The sequence below is a fragment of the Xenopus tropicalis genome, chromosome 4 (genome assembly GCF_000004195.4).
Source record: "Xenopus tropicalis strain Nigerian chromosome 4, UCB_Xtro_10.0, whole genome shotgun sequence".
Taxonomy (NCBI): Eukaryota; Metazoa; Chordata; class Amphibia; order Anura; family Pipidae; genus Xenopus; species Xenopus tropicalis.
Window position 1 is genome coordinate 107944261 of NC_030680.2, and position 19806 is coordinate 107964066.

General features: G+C 39.7%; 1 protein-coding gene across 1 annotated transcript; it reads left to right on the plus strand.

The window, feature by feature from the left end:
* The first annotated feature begins 3543 nt into the window (after positions 1–3543).
* Positions 3544–14024, plus strand: rgs4 (regulator of G-protein signaling 4). The gene is given in 5 exon segments (NM_203964.3): positions 3544–3764; positions 8837–8935; positions 10682–10743; positions 11571–11737; positions 12560–14024. Coding segments are annotated over 5 exon segments (732 nt in total). The 5' UTR covers positions 3544–3597; the 3' UTR covers positions 12797–14024.
* The last annotated feature ends 5782 nt before the right edge of the window (positions 14025–19806 follow it).

Below are 19806 nucleotides of genomic sequence, written 5' to 3' on the forward strand. Positions count from 1 at the left end.
GTTATTTCAGTGACTAGTGATATTCTGGGCATTAAACAGGGCAAAATATTGTAAGCATTGATCTAATACTGTCAGGGGCTGGCAAGTTCTTATCCAGCAACCACATTCTGTTCCATTTATACTGCTTTTTATGATAATACACCCCAAAATGTATTTTAACATGGCTGGCTTAATAACAATGGCTAGAATTTGAATTCCTGATCTTGTAACTATAATAGTAAAAATGTGCTCTTTGTTTATGGTGCATGGGATGTGTCTTACTGGATATAAACACAGAGACAGGATAGGGAGTTAATTGCCTGTGTGATGCTAAGAAGTTCATTGCATTAAGTTAGACTTTGGTGCATATATATAAGCAGTATCTAGGGCAGGGATCCCCAACTTTTCTTACTCATGAGCCACAGTCAAATGTACAAAGACTTGGAGAGCAACACAAGCATCATAAAAGTTCATGGAGGTGCCAAATAAGGGCTGTGATTGGCTATTAGGCAGCCTCTATGCACACTATCAGCTTACAGGGGCTTTATTTGGTAGTAAATCTTGTTTTTATTCAACCAAAATGTGCCACCAAGTGAGGAATTCAAAAATAACTACAGGTATGGGATCCCTTACCCGGAAACCTGTTATACAGAAAGCTCCAAATTACGGAAAGCCAGACTCCCATAGACTCCATTTTAATCAAAAAATGTAGAATTTTAAAACTGATTTCCTTTTTCTCTGTAGTAATAAAACAGTACCTTGTACTTGATCCCAACTAAGATATAAATAATCCTGATTGGATGCAAAACAATCCTATTGGGTTTAATTAATGTTTTGTTGATTTTTTTGTAGACTTGGTGGAGATCCAAATTATGGAAAGACCCCTTATCCGGAATACCCTTGGTCCCGAGCATTCTGGATAACGGGTCCTATACCTGTACCTGGTTTGGGGCCACTGAGAGCAACATCCAAGGGGTTGGGGGAGCAACATGTTGCTCACAAGCCACTGGTTGGGGATCACTGGTCTAGGGCAGGGCTGTCCAACTTCTGTGGTGCCGAGGGCCAGAATTTCTCAGCCAGTTTTGACCACTCCCCTTTTTTAAACCACACCCATGTTATCACAAGACCATACCCACATTAATGGTGGTAGGGCAGAAAAAACCCAAATGGTTGGTACTAACTGCTGGATATCAACCATGATTCATATGATTCATATGTGAAAGAATTATATCATATCATATTAAGACACAACCTTTAATCCATATGGCTCCTTCTTCCCTGTGAATAGCACAGCAACCCCCAGCATATAGTTACACACCTTAGGGACCATTTAATCGCTATTTCCAACTACTAACAAACTCCCAGTACAAACCTCTGCCAGGTTCACCTCCTACAGGCAGCATAGGGCAGACAGAGCATGGCACACAGAGGCAGCTAGAGTATGGCGCACACTGTCAGGGTAGGGAAGGCACAGTATGGCACATACAGGCAGCATAGGGCAGGTAGATTATGGCACACACAGGCAGCATAGGGCAGGCAGAGTATGGCACACACAGGCAGTACTCTGCCTGCCCTATGCTGCCTGTATGTGCCATACTCTGCCTGCCTTATGCTGCCTGTGTGTGCCATACTCTGCCTTCCCTATGCTGCCTGTGTGTGCCATACTCTGCCCTATGATGCCTGTGCCATACACAGTACATACAGTGACAAAATGCTGGCACTGCTCCTACAGTCTGAGGTGTAAAGAAGTGAACAATGTGGGTGCTTATAGCTTGAGCCTGAGGTGTGAACACTGCAGGGGGTGAACAATGCAGGGATTAAAAGGTATGAACAATACAGGGGATTACATATTTAAACAATATAGGGAGATTACAGCCTGAATCTGAGGTGTGAACCATGCAGGGGGCAGTTAATCTCAGTACTGATACCATTTAAAGTTTACACAAACGTAAGCCATCAAAGCAGCCAGACAAGTGGGGGGCCACACAGAGGGGGGTCATGGGCTGCCAGTTGGACAGCACTGGTCTAGGGTATGCTGTGCCTGGCTGTAGCATGGGTTGAGCAAGGGTTTACATAAACTATAGGGCATATTTTTGCATTTGGGCTATAGCTGCTGAGCTGCTGTGCTAGACCAAAACTGTTATCTCAAGTTCAAAACAAGTAATGGCTAAGAAGTGATGTTAATATGTTTGCCACTGTGGATTTGGACTGATTTGTGAATATGATGAATTGTTTATATAGACTGAGGGACTAGAAACAGTACACACGTTGCAGACCAGAAACCTGCCAAAAGAAACAGCAACTCAAGAGGATCTAGTCAAGTACTAATACCACACAGGATGGTGAGGACACAAAGATTAATATATGATTAATATCTCATTAAGTGAGCAGAAAAAGGGATAAACATTTTGGGAATTTAATAGCCCTTGTTAGATACTATCTGCTATCCTGTGTGACATACAGTTGCTCAGTTTTGCCATATAGACACAAATAGGCAGCATTCCAATTGCAGCTGTTGGAGGACTACAAATCAGTGCCATAGTTTGTGGGACATATGCCTAGGTGGTGACTTTGTCATTTAAATATCTATATCACCAGTTTCATAATATTTTTCCTTCTCTCAGACCTAATTCCTTGCCCCTGTATGGTGGACCATTCTTTTTTTAAGGTGAAAAATCAAATTGAGTGATTTTTTTAGGTTTAAACCAACTTTCAGCTTATGAAATAGGTCCAGATATATGAAAACTGTATGACACCAGTCATCCTGCTACAGTTTCAGAACAGCAATAAATGGCAACATTAAATCTCACCCTTTGGGCTTGGTTCTTTATCCACTGCTTTCAGTTCTCTGTCAGATGCAGCCACACTATTCTAATGTTAATGGAACCTCTTAAGGCTGAGGCACTTGTTCCATGCTGTTAGTCTTATCCAATTAAACCAGATTTTCTGCCCCCTAACCTCATGCTCACACCATTATGTGACTGCTTAACCAACTACAGATATTAGATGTGTGTTACAGTTAGGGTCACCACTGGCTGATATATTATAGGCCTGGCTGGTGAGAAGGGGTAGTTCATACTAATGTATTAACTAGGGAAGCAAAACAAAAATGGAAAAAACTTTTCCTCAGAAAAGGTTGTGATAGTTGTTACAGGGTTTGGATTCCAATGTTGTTTTCTCATCTGTCGACTGTAAGCCCTGTAGACAAGGGAACTATAAGATAATTTGTTTTATTACTGAGCAAGGCAGGTGTGGATAGGGGCTTTGTATCAGTGGCATTTCCCAATGATGACATTTGTTGGGAAACATATCTAAATTTGCCTGACTCTGACATCATCCAAATGCTAGCAGCACTTTTCCGAAAACTTCCCTGCTCTGGTTTTTTTCCTCCTCGTTACACGTCATTGTTATATCCCCCTTTGCAGAACTGAGAGTAAATGGAAAAAAGCGCTGGGAGGGAATGAGAGGGAGGAAGCTCAGGAGAGACAGAGGGAGGGAGGAATGATGCTCTGTGCAGAGGGAGGGAGGGAGGACGATTGCAGGGGAGAAGGAAGCTGCTGTGATTGGCTGTTCCCTGCATCTGAGTGTTGCTCTTTGAGGCTATAAAAAGATGAGAGGATGGGAAGCAGCAGCAGCCGAGCAGTGACAAGCTGGACAGACAGATCCAGCGAGACAGACATACGACAGAGATCTAACAGCAGCAGAGTCTGGGAACCTGATCTTACTTCAAGGATGTGCAAGGGACTAGCTGGAGTGACCGCTTTCCCTGCCACCTGTCTGAAAAGGTGAGACTGCAGTCTGCAGAGCATTGCATTACAGGACTATGTACTGAGCGCTGCGGAAGGATGCTTTCTTTGTGAAGACCCTTAACATAGAGTTCCCCCCCGTTAGGGGCAGTGAATGGCACAGGAGGGCTGCAATCTGCTGGGTATCCTAAATGGAGCGCAGAGCATTTTCCATCAGGGGTTGAGGTGGGAAGAGCATCATACTGCCTGCAGAGTTTGCAGAGCTCCATGTATATTCTCTGTGTCTATTGGGGTTCCTCTTGTAAGCTGTAAAATCATTGGCTCTTTGCCTGAGAATGCGAGAAGCCATGATCTGTTTTACCTCCGCTTCATCAATCTATCTATCATCAGCCTAGCATGCTGGGGCAGTTTGTAGTCTTGGATAGCAGGGTTAGGTACACGTTAGATTGCTAGCTCCTTTGGCCTCACTTCAGTTTCTGTGTTATATTGTTCATGTATTTTACCCTTTAGTGTGGTGTACAATTACTGTGCAAATGTATTTAGAGTACATGGACTCTTTTATAGCAGTGGATTATAATGTTATAAAAATGTAATGTATAATAGGCACTGTGTTATTGTCCTCAGCAAATGAAGTTGTGTAGTTTTAGCTATGGGATAAGTAGCTTACATTGTAAGGCATTAATATGGATCACTAATGTTATACAGTGATACCTAAATTGAATCAAGAAGGTATTTGAAAAAAGGCATATATTAGAAATAACTTTCCATCTCACATCATTCTCAGTGTTAAACTTGAAAATAATGGTAGTCATAGATTAACAATAGGTCTGACAATAATCTGTGACACTGGTTATCACTGCCCGACCTCATGGGAGTTGTTCAGCAATATTGCATAATCCAGAGCTTGATGTAGATGTACATATATATAAATCTTTATTTTTTACAATGTTTCTTGTATAGACACGTATTACATTTTACGGATTGCTCAGGATTTCTGTGTGAGCAGCAGAAGCTAGGAATCTCCCTTTGTGCCATTGCTCCTAGAATCTGCTGGCTGTCTTAGGCTCACGGGAGTTATAGTTTAACAATATTTTGTGATGTGAAACCTAGTGTAGAATAAGTTGTATTAAAACAAATTGTCTAAAGTGTTTAAATATCAAGATGATCACATAGACTGTGATGAAAAAATATATCTAAGGTGTATGCGATGCCCTCACCCCAGCGCCACTGCACAAAGTATGCATCCAGGTAAATGGGGTTCATTGAAATCTTAGACTTGTTTAGAGCTTTAAGGTGGCCATACATGGGCCAGTTTGGCTCCTTCAGTCCAAGTCAGCAGCTTGTTCATGCAGCTCTCTCTGGCGGCCTCTATACCTGCCTTTGGGATCCAATGTTTTGGCCCTAGTGTGATTCCATAGTTACATAGGGTTGAAAAAAGACCAGTGTCCATCAAGTTCAACCCATCCAAGTAAACCCAGCACACCTAACCCACACCTACCAATCTATACACTCACATACATAAACTATAAATACAACCACTAGTACTAACTGTAGATATTAGTATCACAATAGCCTTGGATATTCTGATTGATCAAGAACTCATCCAGGCCCCTCTTAAAGGCATTAACAGAATCTGCCATTACCACATCACTAGGAAGGGCATTCCATAACCTCACTGCCCTCACCGTGAAAAACCACCTACGCTGCTTCAAATGGAAGCTCCTTTCCTCTAATCTAAAGGGGTGACCTCTGGTGCGTTGATTGTTTTTATGGGAAAAAAGAACATCCCCCAACTGCCTATAATCCCCTCTAATGTACTTGTACAGAGTAATCATGTCCCCTCGCAAGCGCCTCTTTTCCAGAGAAAACAACCCCAACCTCGACAGTCTAACCTCATAGTTTAAATCTTCCATCCCCTTAACCAGTTTAGTTGCAGTCTCTGCACTCTCTCCAGCTCATTAATATCCCTCTTAAGGACTGGAGCCCAAAACTGCACTGCATACTCAAGGTGAGGCCTTACCAGGGACCTATAAAGGGGCAAAATCATGCTCTTGCAAATAGCCTCATGATACTGTGGCACAGACAGATCAATATGACCAAGGTCTGTCATGTATTTTAGTGCTAAGTCTGCATGTCCCATAATATAGTGTAGTGTGTGTGTATGTTATACTTCAATTAACATACAATTAACAAATATTTCGGGGAATATTTTGTGATAATGCCAAAAAAGTTCATAGAGCTGGTTAACCGAATGTGCAAAGATATGTTTCTACCTATTCTTCCATACTTAAGTCTGGTATCTAATGTAATGGCAAAACTTGCCAATTTCTATGCTCCCCAAAAAATTGTCTAGTAGGTGGGATATAATGTGATTTTTTTTACCATGATTGTATCTGTATTTTAACTAGCAATGTGATAAAATTACAGAGAGATGATTTTTAGACACTTTAGTACACAGACACCTTGGTGGGTGTCACTCATGAATCGAGCCTGTCCTGTTGTGTTGCTAAGCTTCTGCCAATTAATATAAACCCCCCGCCCATACATTTGTATGCAAAATAGGATCCAATATTGATAAAAATACACACCAGATACAAAAATGCCTTAATACTCACACACAATGATGGCTGCAAGGGAAGAATGCTTGCAGGGGGTGATGGGCTGGTTAATATTTGAGAGGTCACTCTCCTGTGACAAGAATGCACTGTGGGAGAAAAGTAAATTCTGGCACATGCTGCTTGTTTTAAAAGCGGGTAGATTTATGTCATGTGGGTGCTTAAGGGTTAATGACTTGAAGGGCCACACAGCAGGGGCAGCAGGTTCTTAGAATATCATAGAAAGCATACTACCAACCAGTTCTACACGTCTGATTAAGAATCAGTGCATTTTAAATGCAATCAGTGCAGCTCTGCTAATTGAATTATTATAAATGCCCTCTAATTAGCAGGTGATCTGGGAAACGTACCATCCCTTGACATATACATGTAAACTGACAGGCAAGAAGCCGTGATTTAATAGTGAGAAGAAGCCGAGGAGTGGAAGGGCATGCAGGCACTGATATATGCACACTAACTGAGTGAGCCCAGATTAATGTAAAGCTTTAAAAATGCCCTTATTGCCTGGCCAGGAACAAGTGGGTAGGGCTGATGCCTCTTCTGGAAAAAAAGATGGACTTCCTATCTTTCTGCTTTATTCAATATTAATAGCATTGGCATCAAGCAACATTTTCACCAGCCAGGTACCAATCCTACAAAGTAGCCTTTTAAACAGGTTTGACACTGTGGAATAGCAGGTATCATAGTGCAACACAGATTGTCCTCCCCATGTACAGAATGGGGGCCTTATCCAATGATTTATAAATCATTTATGACACCCTATAGACATTTCTGAAGTGCTGCATTTCTTGCCAGCATTATACAAATAAATGGTGATGATAATGAGATACTGTAACTTCATTCTTATTTTTAGGTATTTAGTATGAATACCTTGTTTAAATATAATTCCTAGGATCCACTTGTCACCTTCCAAATACCATTTGTACGAGAGGTTGTGCATTTCAGATCTTAGTAATACAGCAGTTTATATTTGTCTGAGATTAAGAGGAAAGGGTTAATCACTTTTAGCCCAGGGCAATGAGTAATGCAAAGCTTCTCTTTGCTTTCCTTGCTCGCTATATGTGTGTACGTGTGTCATATTGACTTGAACAGTTTGCACAAGCTTAGTAAATTAGGTTTTGCTTTAGGTTAATATAATCTAGTGACCATGAAATACATAATGGGAAAATAACAGAGACAGAAGGAACACCATGACACCAAATAATTACATTATCCAGGGCAGCCTGGGTGTACAAGGAGAGCTCAGTGAAAAGACCCTATGTCATATGTGCCCTAGTGATACATTAGCTAGGGATCCCACATTAATAGGAACGTTTGAGCATCAGAAACACATCCTTTTTATAACACAAGAAGGAAATCAAGCACAGAAAAGAATTGTAACTAGTGACTACAAATGCTGCATTGATGCCCCGTGACCGGCTGTACTGGCACCTAGCATCCATATGTCCAGGGACTTGACAACTAAGTGCATGCTGGCAATAATATTGCAGATGGGTAGCACCAGACCTGCCTTTAGAAGTGAAGGGGGGGGGGTCAAAATACTCACGTCTGTCCTGAGTTCCACAGATCAGCAACTTTTAAATGGCAATAACACAAAAATCCCTCTTGATTGTGCAAACAGCTGTAGTGGGGATTATTGGCTGTGGGAATAGAAGCTGGCCTTTGGAAGGTAAATATTGTAGACTAATATGGCAATGGTAAAACTACCCACACAGTGGCCCTTGTTAAAGTACAACCTTTGGTATCTGTTGGCTGCCGAGTTCAGCAACTTAAAGGCCATTTGCATGACATTCTTACTCTATAGATTCCAAACCTATGCCAGTCCTAGATGTCAAAATGAGTAACTTTGATATGTGCTAAAATATTCAGAAATATGAAAAGGTGGCAATTTATTTTCATTTACATTTGATCATTGCTATTTGCTTTTCTCCTGTGCATTTTTGTTCTGTTGAATGAATAAATGTATTTATCAGAGCACAATACTGTGTGAGTTAGAGTATATAGGTGTATATGCCATATACTGGTGATAATAATTGATTACCAGCACTGAATACTGTAGCTCTGTCATTAGGTAGCAGATTATACCAAAGAATATCTTAGAGTATGGCTAGCCAGGTAGATCTAGACCAAGGATATACATTTAACCTCCAGCTGTTTATTAAGTACATATCACAGCTGCCCACAAACCACTGAGCTATCCTGGAAACTGCAATTAAAAAGCATCTGGAGAACTGCATGTTGGGTATCCCTTGCCCAGAAATAGATAAGTCAACATTATTGATGGGTTATAATGACCTGGCTCTGTGTGTAATTGTGATGCTACGCAAAACAAAGCTGCGGGTTTATTTATATCCCAAAACAGTGAATCAGCCAGCATCCCCTGACAGCAAAAGATAAATATATTTCATTCATTCTCATTGGGAGTTGATACAGAAATGCACGTTTATAAACATGCATGTATATTTACCTCTCTCTCTCTGTTGCATTTCTCTCTAGTGCTAAAGATATCAAGCACCGCTTGGGATTCCTGCTGCAGAAAGCAGATGGGTGTGAACACAGCCCATGTGTAAAGAAAGACAAACCTGGTAGCCAGAGGTGAGTACCGTATGCCCTATATCTGCTAAACTGTTATTTAGATAATAAATGCTATATACTTATCAAATGGAGTGAAAATTATTGAAAATGATCTACCTAACCCAGAATATTAGCACACACCTCATTTAAAACATTGCCATTGCTGCATAAAATGCCTGTGGTAGACTAATATAATGTTTTTTTAGTTATACCATCTGGCAATGGAGTATTCAAGCTAACCAGCCCCATGAAGTGGGTCGTAAAGAGATACTGACACCAGAAATGAAACCTTTTTTACATCTATCATGACATTGTCTTTGCATGAGCTTTATAATTTTGCCATAAAAGTATTTCCTGATGCTTTTCCATTCCTTATCTGATCCCCTGTGTTCTTCTATGAAAGGGGCTGCCATATTTGTGCAGCAGTAGGCTGTTAGCATTAGAAGCTATAACTGACAGGCTGAGAAGGGACAGTCAGGTTGGCAAAACAGTCAGGTTTAGGAACTTGCTATAATTTACACGGTTATGGAACTTTTAGAGATGTCAACTAACCCCTTGTCATTTGGGTGGTAATGATCCTGTCCTGGTATGCTTACAATCAAATTCCTCTTCCATCTAAATGGTAACATGAATGTTTCAAAAGTGCGAGAAGTAGATTATTATTTCCCAAATGAGATGAGGTTAGTTGGCTTCTCTGCTGTTTTGGTCTGAAAGTAAAATTAAATTTAACTTAGAAACAACATAAATATCCATATCATTAATTCAATATGGGTATGATGGTAGAAGCCATGGAAAGTTTTGGTCATCTTCCTAAGTAACAATGCACTCCAATAAATGACCAGCACACCCAAGCAAACCTGCATGTAAATTTGAACGCAAATTTATTTGGAGTGATCTTAATGTGACCAAATTGATATAAATGATCCCTTAGAACAGATGTGTTAAAGTGGTATGTTACGTAGACCTGAACTCATTGGGGCTAATTTACAAACAAAGGTGCTAAACTGAAGAAGTGCAGTTGCCAATATCAGAGGTTGGTTTTGAACAGTATACCACAAATGATAAAATAAAAGCAAAGGCCTGATTGACTGCTATCAGCATTTGCACTTTTGCAATTAAAAACCTCAGTTTAGAAATTAGCTTTAATGAATAAATCATGGATTTCAGTGGTGTAGCATACTGACTCCATTATGACTCAGCTATTGGTATGTCCTGTATGAGTCAGTTGCTTGTGGCAATAAAACATGTTAGGCAGACAAATAAAAACTTGTACCATAAACATTCTCTAGTATCTCTCTAGAATAGAGGACAACACATGGATATTAATATTTTCAAGGGAACCTGTCACCCACACATAAAAAAGCTGTACAAAAAAAGTCCTTTGCAAAATAAACATGAAACTGAAATTCTTTTTTTTTATTAAAAATCTGAGCTGTCAGTCATATATTACCTGCCCTGCCTCTATGACTCGGGAACAGGCAATTACTTTCACTTTTTCATTCAGCACTTTGTAGAAGTCAATGCCTTTATGTATACATGGGTATCAGGTACCAGATTGTGGAGCATCAACAAGATTTTGGGATGATGCAAAGCCTGTCTTAATAACAGTGTTTTTGAAATGGCAGCTGCCTGCTTGCTATATACAGTATACTAAAATGATAAAAAAGGATTTGGAATTATTTCTTGATGTGACAGGCCCCCTTTAACAAAGGAAGATGAATGATTAGGAGCCCTCCTGAAAATCTCTGACTTTGTTTTCCTTTCTAGGCTGAGACAAGATGAAGTTAAGAAATGGGCTGAATCTTTGGAGAACCTGATAAACAATGAATGTAAGTGACAGGCCAAGAAACAAAAACTCTAAAACACAGAATGAAGTAAAGTTTAGGCAATGGAATGTTTTAGTTATGTGAGCGAGCATGTAAGAGGATGGAAAGGATAAATGAGCACTTTCTAGGCTTACAGTCCCTACATAGCTCCACTGGCTACGTGACCAAAGTTAGACAGCTAGGGACACCCAGATGTTAGGGACGTGACTGAAGAGCCCATTCCAGAGGGGGGACAGTTCTCTGTCATGTACCTCTAGTGACAGGATACAAATGAGATCTCAGACAGTGACGCAGAAACAAGTTCACTTCCCTGCTGATGGGACCCTGTTTGGCTGTCTTTCAGACACTGAGCGCTGCTTATGGTCCCCAGACAGAGACAATAAAAAGCCTTGGCTCAGTGTCAGACACCAGTTCCCAAGCTTCAGAGGTCGGGGGGATCAGGCCCTGACTCTTAGCCTGAGGATTCAGAAGCTTTCATTATAGGCATATGGTGGGAGCCTCACACCAGCCTCACAGTTCAGTAAATCCTTTTTGTTTACTTTAAATTAACAATAGGTTGTTGCTAAAACTAACTTTAACTGAATAAAATAATGTGCGTAGGACAGCATCCTGCATTCAGCCTCGGCTGTGTTATTACACACATTGACACACATACCCACACGCTCACAAACTCTTACACATGCACTCTCATTCACACACACAGACTTGTAACAATGCCCACTGACTTTCTACTACTTGATAGTTTTAGGATTATGTGCTAGCTGTTACACCATAATATTATAAGCCTCCATGCTGTTAGTTCTTACTACAATTGTCTTTTTACCCCGCAGGTGGTTTGGCAGCTTTTCGGGCCTTCCTTCAATCAGAATACAGTGAGGAAAACATTGATTTTTGGTTAGCCTGCGAGAATTACAAAAAAGTCAAGACCCCAGAAAAGTTACTTGAGAAAGCTCAGAAGATCTATGAAGACTTCATCTCAGTGGAGGCCACAAGAGAAGTAAGATCACTATACTTATTTCTTACAGCAAAAATAATAATTGCCATTTGTATCCTTAATAGCCACAGTTGCTTTGCCTTAGAGAACAGCAAAGTAACACATCTGCAGGGCTGTTGTGTTATAGGTCTACTTTTTAATTGCATAAACACAATATGTTAAAATGTCAAGCTCCCTGTAAAATAACAACTATGTATACATACAAGCATTGTCTTTTAATGATACTTGGGGTTGTTTACCTTCAAGTTAACTTTTACTTTGCTGTAGAGAGTGCTATTGGTCTTAATTTTTTTCATAATTTGCAGTTTTTGAATTATCTAGATTTTTGTTCGGCAGATCTCCAGTTTGGAATTTCACCAGCTATCTGGTTGCTAGGGTCCAATTTAACCTGGCAACCAGACAGTGGTTTAAAAGAGAGACAGAACCATGAATAGAGGGGGGGCTAAATAGAAAGATAAGAAACAAAAAGTAACAATAAAATTGTAGCCTCACAAAGCAATAGTTTTAGGCTGCAGTGACCCCCATTTGAAATCTGGGAAAGCCAGAAGAGGAAAGGCAAATAATTCAAAAACTATAAAAAGAAAAATGAAGAGCAATTAAAAACTTGCTAAGAATAGGCCATTCTATAATATACTAAAAGTTAACCCCTGTAAAATTTGTAACTGACACTTAATATGCATTCTAGCCCTATAGAAAGACTATGGCAACATTCTGTCTTGCTACTTTCTACTGTGTTCCTTGGTCTAAGCGCAGAAAGTTGGTTGTTCTAAATCACCACATTTGACCATAATTCTTATCAGCTAATATTTTTCTTGGCCCACCCAGGTTAATCTGGACTCAGCCACACGTGAGGAGACAAGCAATAATATCATACAACCCACACATTCTACCTTTGACGAGGCCCAGCACAGGATATTTATCTTGATGGAGAAGGATTCCTACCGACGCTTCCTCAAGTCAAAATTCTACCTTGATCTTGTACTGAGCAGCAGTGGGGCAAGCACCAAGAAGATGAAAGTTCTCACCACAGACAGTAACCCCTTCATCCCGCAGTGTGCTTGATACACAAGACACTACTGTGCTCTAAGAACTTAGCATCTATGTGCTCCTATTTATACTGTACGATGGCTCAGAAGTGGTGTCGAGCCAGCTCCTCATATTTATTACATATGTGTGTGAGTGTTGCATGCATTTCATGTCATATTGGGGTGAGCTGGAAAAATCGCATAGACCTATGGGTTTTTGTTGCAGGATTATGACTCACTGGAGAGCTGGGAATGCAGATTCCACACAACACTCTCAGGCATTATTTGTAGGTGGCTTTGCACTGAATCCTTTAAGTTACCTTTGTTATACCAGTATTCCCAAGAATGGTGCCCATTTTATTTTGCACTGACCAGGTTAGTTTATCATCCTGAAAACTAGCCTTTCACATACTCTCACAACACAGTGTCAATAATTCCCCTGTGGTAGTGAAGCATAGATTGTATACTATATGCTTGTGCCACTATACATTCTAAACAGGGACATTTTGCACCTCGGCACCCACAAGGCTTCATGTTTATTGGGCGTATTGAGGAAGACTACTGGTTAAGGCAGACAATTCTGCTCATCAGTTACACACTATTAGATTAGTAAGAGCTGTTCTCTTAGACAAAGCTCTCTGTGACTTAACAATTATTATTTTTTTAACAAATATATTGTTGTCCTCTCCTTTTTAACTTATGTTTGTAAGAAAAAAATAATTGCCGAAGGCTCTCCTTGATCAAAACCTTGTTTTCTGAACAACAGAGAGAACTGGATATGGATTGAGGAAAGTGGAAATATTTTGTGTGAGACTTGCTGCTGAAGGTGCAATCCTTTCATTTTCTTTAAACAAGCATGGATTTGCCTGGGTACTATTTAACTTGTGCATGCTTGTAGTAAATTGTCTGTGAAACCAAATAAATATGTAATACAAACCAAATATTGTTACTGTGTATGGTTACCTAGAACAGGCACTGTGAATCAGCACCATACATTCCACCAGCAGAAATTACTTAATGCTACAAACTGGGGCATTGTACTGACTTCATACATAACCAATGCAAACATGATAATATAATGTAAATCTATACAAAGCAAGTCATTTCAAAGAATGAACTGTTTGAATCGACCCCTTTGCTTTGCAATGCTTTAGTTATTTTTCACTGACTAATGGCCAGCAGAGACACTGCTCTTGGCATGCACAAAATGTTAGTTTAGCAGTGATTGTATCTAACTCATATTAAACATTAATGCTACAGTCTGACCATTCTAATATTTGTGTGTTTTGTTCCTGGATTCTGATATACTGTAAGAGACAGGACCTATTTGGCATGTATGTTGTAATACAGGGAATTACTTGGGAAGCAGAATGTCAGTGGTCTCCAGTATCTGTTAACGCATGGCTAAAAGATTACACAGTCTATAAAGTTACTACAATAGATAATGTCTCAGATGCACAGACTAGAGGGTCAAGAGGAAGAACAGAAGCACATTCATAGATCATGCAGTTATATTAGGTACACAATAGAATGTTTGCTATAGACTAGGGAGGTCACATTATTAGGCAAGATTAAATCAGTCAGTATAATATGAGGGGATTGTGGATTCAGTGGGGAATGTACACATTATTGGATAGAGGATGTCAATGCACTAGGGTTGCTTTCAGTTTCTAGTATTTCTAAAAAAAACACACTGCTTGCAAAAGTGTCAGTGTTAATCAGAGCAATGTAACACCGAGTGTCCCCAGTTAGTCACACTTACTATACTGTGGGTGCAGGACAGGCTTATTTATCCCCCACTAGCCTAAGGACAACATGAACAAGAACTGTTCAAAAAGTATGAATAGGAATTCCATGTTCTACCTAGATGGCACATTCTAAACTCTTTGTAATAAGGACTATAAAGCTCTTATCAACAAGCAGGGGTTTATTATTTTATCTAGATACCAGGAATACAAAGTGCTCCCTTGAAGCATGAGGAGTGTTCTCTTTATCCAATGGACGTCTCACACAGACATGCATATGTCACAATTGTTTCCAAGTATATGTATGGATTGCCTATCTATGTACAGGATCAGACTGTAAGTTACTAGCAGGTCCAGAGCTAGTAGAATGATGAAAAGGTAAACAGTAGGTAAGTCCTTTATATATAACTTGTAAGAGGTCAGGACAAGCATCAGGCAAGCACAAGTGCATAAACAGGCAAGAGGTCAGGGTAGACAGAAGCAAGTATAAAGCAAGTCCATAAACAAGTCAGAGGTCAAACCCAGCAGATCAGTAGAGCTCAGGAGGACTATATGAACCTGCTTCAATCTCCCAGCACAAGATGGAGAAAAAAATAAATAAATAGCCACTTAATTGCTGAACTGCTTGCAGCTGGACTGTATGGTTTGTTCCTATGAGCCAAGAAATGCAAAAGCAAAGAAGAAATGTCATCAAAGTTAATTACACATCTAAAACCACAGCCTTTTGTGGCCCAACCAGGAGAAGCAGTTGCTGTCAAACATAAGGTTTGGTACTATACCAGCCAGGTTTGGTTCTATACTACTCAGATCCTGACTTTTAAAAATACCTGTATGTTGGCATAAACTGTGGGGGTCATTTATGAATGCTTCTGATGCAAGTGCTAGAGCCATAGGCAGGCAGCATCTGAATGGTCCTGTTGAGCCTAAACATAAGGACTTGTGTTGTTTAATGCAGCAAACATAAAAGATAGCCTTGTTTTCTAGGGTGGAAGCTAACAATTGAAACAGGGGGTCACTTACCAATTATATCCCTAGTGGAAGCACAAAACAATGCACAACAGGTAAGAAATTATCTTTCCAAAAGGATAGAAATATATTTTTGAATTTGTGAAGACTTTACAACATCAGTACGTGCCATAATGTAAATTTACATAAGCTATAATTTAAAAAAAATTGTCAAACAAAACAAACAAAAGCTTTTTTTCCCCTTCAGTGCTGCTTATTGTTCTGCTTCTCAGTTTGTGTTGCCTAGGTAACAGAGAAGACTAAATTGGAGAATTCATTGTGTCGCACATGTATTTATATGTTTATGTTAGTTTTTAAATCTGGTTATGTTGTGCATTCCTCTACATGTAATAAAAGCTCATGATATTCATGACAGCTAATAATAATAAGAGCCTGTGGAGGCGAGGTGCTGAGTTTTTATGCATGTTATTTCTATAATAGGATTGAGCTTACTGTTAACTGGTTTATAACAGGAAAACATTAAGTGCTGATACATGTATTTATATTACGCAGACCTATATCTCACATAGTTAGGATGCTGAATGCTGTTACATATAGCCACAGGGGCAGCCATTCAAGCTGGAAAAAGGAAAAAAACACAGGTTACGTAGCAGGTAATAGATAAGCTCTGTAGAATACAATGGGAATCTATGCAACGTATCTGTTATCTGCTTAACCTGTGCCTTTTCTCCTTTTTCAATTTAAATAGCTACCCCCATGGCTACACAGCAGCTTTGTTTATATAAACTGTATTAGGTTTTTTGAAGAAAATGCACAACTTTTACCAGAGCAGGGTAATATTACATAATATATTAATTACTTTGAAACACTTTCATTTTTTGGTGTTACTGTTCCTTTAAATGAACCAAGAGGTAGCCAATTAGAGCACTACAACAAGGTTAGACCAGCTTGTAGCCAGAAGATTTGACCAATTACAAGTCAAAGGTTAATAATCACTGAAATGGGAAAAATAAATAGAGTTCAGTCCTGTATTGTGTGTTTTTGGGTGCAGTAAAGCAGATTAAATTATAAATAGTTAGCCTATGCATAATTCCAATGATTATTTCTAGAGAAAAGACTGAATCTTAAACACAAAGTTGTGCAGTAGGAAGCACACAATGCACCAAATATTACCCAACCTTCTCTGGTTCAAGGCTCCACTAGCAGCTCTGTACTGTGACTGCCATACCTTGTTGGACCATAAAACAAATACAATAGGCCTCATTTATAAACACACAGTAAATTTGCACCTGGGCAGTAAACCATAGCAACCAATCAGTGGTTAGATTTTTCCAGCCAGCTGCAGGTTGAACACTGAAAGGAATCATCAGATTGGTGGCCATGAGTTACTGCCCAGGTGCACATTTGTACGCCCCCCCAAAAGGTTGCTGTTATAATTTGAATAAACACGTAGGGGCTAAGCCCCGCTTGCATCACACTCGTTGTGCCGGTGAATTTTTTTTTTCCTGCCCATGTGCACATTTGCCCAGTGTTTATAAATAACCTCTAGTAAATTTTTTTAAATCGCTTTATTGAGTTTACAAAAAATATAAACAGGGTTGACATCTGAGTTGCATTATTTATACAGTAGTAGTTTTAGGTATGGCAAGACTTAAAAGTGGTCCATTTTATTTTGCGTGCAGTTTTATACATAGTTTATAGACAGATCCTGGAATTGGTTATGGGTTAGTAATGCAAGACATCGTGGTCGTACGGAGGCTGTGCGGGGGTTTTCGAGCCATGGGCCCAAACTTTATTATATTTGTCTGGGTGCCCTCAGTTCTTGTAGCTAATTTCTCTATAGGGAAGTGCTTGGTTTACAAGTGTTTTCCAGCCATTTAAGGTTGGGGATTCTGTTGATAGCCATTTGCTTGTTATGTGTTTGCGAGCTAAATAGAGGAGTTTAGCTATTGCTGTTCTTTTGTATGTACTGGGGTATAAATGTTCAAGGATGGCCAGTAGGCATACCTTAGGTTCCAGTGGTACTGGGGATCCCATCACATCGTGGATAAATTGAGTTATTTGTTTCCAGTAGTCTATGAGGGTTGGACAGGTCCATATTAGGTGATAGAAATGGGGATAATCTGAGTGGCATCTGGGGCATATTGTGTCTGTGTTTTGTCGAAAGTGTCGGAGGGTTAAGGGTGTTAGATATGCTCTATGCAGGATATAGGTTTGGATTGTTCGTTCCCTTGTGTATGGGGAGGCATGTTTAGGGGACTCTAGGGCTTCTTCCCATTCTTCTTGATCAATCTGTTCGGTGTTTTCTTGCCAGGCTGTTTTGGAGCGATCAGTGTGTGTGATAATGTTAGGGCTTAGGAGTGTGCTGTATAGTTTGGATATCATGCCATGACGTATCCGGCTTGGATGATAGTGATGTAGGGTCGAGTTTCAAGGGTTGGGTGTCCTGAGGGGTATTTTGTTGAGAGGGCGTGTCGAAGTTGTAAGTAGCGAAATAGGTAATGATTGGGGAGATTGTATTCTTGTTTTAATTGTTCAAATGATTTGATGGTGTTGTGGCCAAGGACTTGACCCAAGCACCAGATGCCTTTTTTGTAATCATATTTAATATCTCCAATAACATTAGGCTATATATTTGTGGATTATGGGTATGAATATTTTTGGGCTCATTTAGGTATAATTTAGCTTTCTATTTTACCACTCTCCATTGAAAACTGTGACCCTAGCAATGATGGTTATAATGACAGACAAAAGGATGAGTAAGGAAGGGCCTGACACCCTGTATTGTAGTTATCAATAATCGATTGGTTTTTTAGTGTATGTCACACTTTCTGCAGGTTCTCTGCGTTTCATCAAGGGGTTGATAAATGCCTTGTTTTGCTCATGGCTGCACGACTTCCTGCATAGGGATGTGCAACACTGCGTATGGACCTGGCGGCACTTAAACAGTTCCAAATCCAGGCCAGCTTTAAGAGTAGGCTCTGGCTAACTGCAGCTTGAGTCTAGCAGAAATAGTTTTCTTACTCTGTAACTGCTGGTAAGCCTGTAATAGCAATAAATACTAGTTTTTCTGCTGGCACTAAGCACTTGACATAGTTGAATTAATTGTTTTGCTTAAAGGGATTCCTTTATGGGAAAAAATGTTTTTTTCTAAAATAGTTAATAGTGCTCCTCCAGCAGAATCCTGAATTGTATATGTTTTTCAAAAGAGCAATTTTGAAATCTGACATGGGGCTAGACATATTCTTAGTTTTCCAGGTGCCCTCAGCTACAGTATGTGAATTGTGCTGATAAACTTTAGTCTCTCTTTACTGCTGCACTAAGAGTTGCCTGCATTGCTAAAAATGCTCCCTAGTGGTAAATATGAGAATAGTATTCAGTAGTAAAACACACCAATCGGGCCATGACCCATGGCAAATACTTTAGTTTTAGATTTCATTGTTCTACCTGCAGTTGGTTGCAGAAAGCTAATCTTTGACTGGTTGCTCTGGCTAACTGCCCAGCTGTAACTTTGCCCAGTGTTAGTAAATGGGCTATACTGTAACATCAATTGTGGAATAAAAATGTGTGTTATAATCAGGCAATCAAATCTATTTAAAGAATGCTTATATAAGCTAAAGACTGTGCCTTAATACTTTGTACATACAGAGTGATCATGGTGTTAGTGGGGTTGTGTTTTCTGGTTGCATAAATGGATATATATTTCCTAGGGATATCTGTTGCATGAAGAGTTTTTCAGGTCAAAACACAAGATGGAATAAATCTACTTGTTTGGTGAGGTTGTTTTCTCTGTGTAAGGCAATACTCGTGTACATGTACAGCATGCTTCTGTTTTGAGATCCTGCCCAATTGATACCTGCCAACCTTCTAGGTCATCTCTATGTGGCCCATCCCCTGACCCTGTGCTGTGATCCATACAATGCTTGTATACTTCACTTTAGATCACAGATGAGAAATCTGTAGGGGCAAAAGGCAGTTTGTCTTTCCCTAATTTGTCAGAGCCCCATATGATATTTTCTATCACCACTACACAGTACAGAGATCCTTAGAGAAGTAGTCTGTTCTAGTCGAAAAATATAGATCCACAATGTATTGTTGCATTCTATTTAGTTATGTATAAAGAACAAGAATATGGAAGCACATTTAATAAATAACATTACCCAGTGATGGCACATTCTCTAGTCCCATTGATATACCAGGAGTCATAGGCCTGAAGCATATGTACATTAGCCACCAGAGTATTTTTGGGATCCCCAGAGAGGTTGTACAGTGTATAAACATGGGAATATTTTATTTATACTATCAGCACCAGATTGGATTCAGTGAAACACTTGTA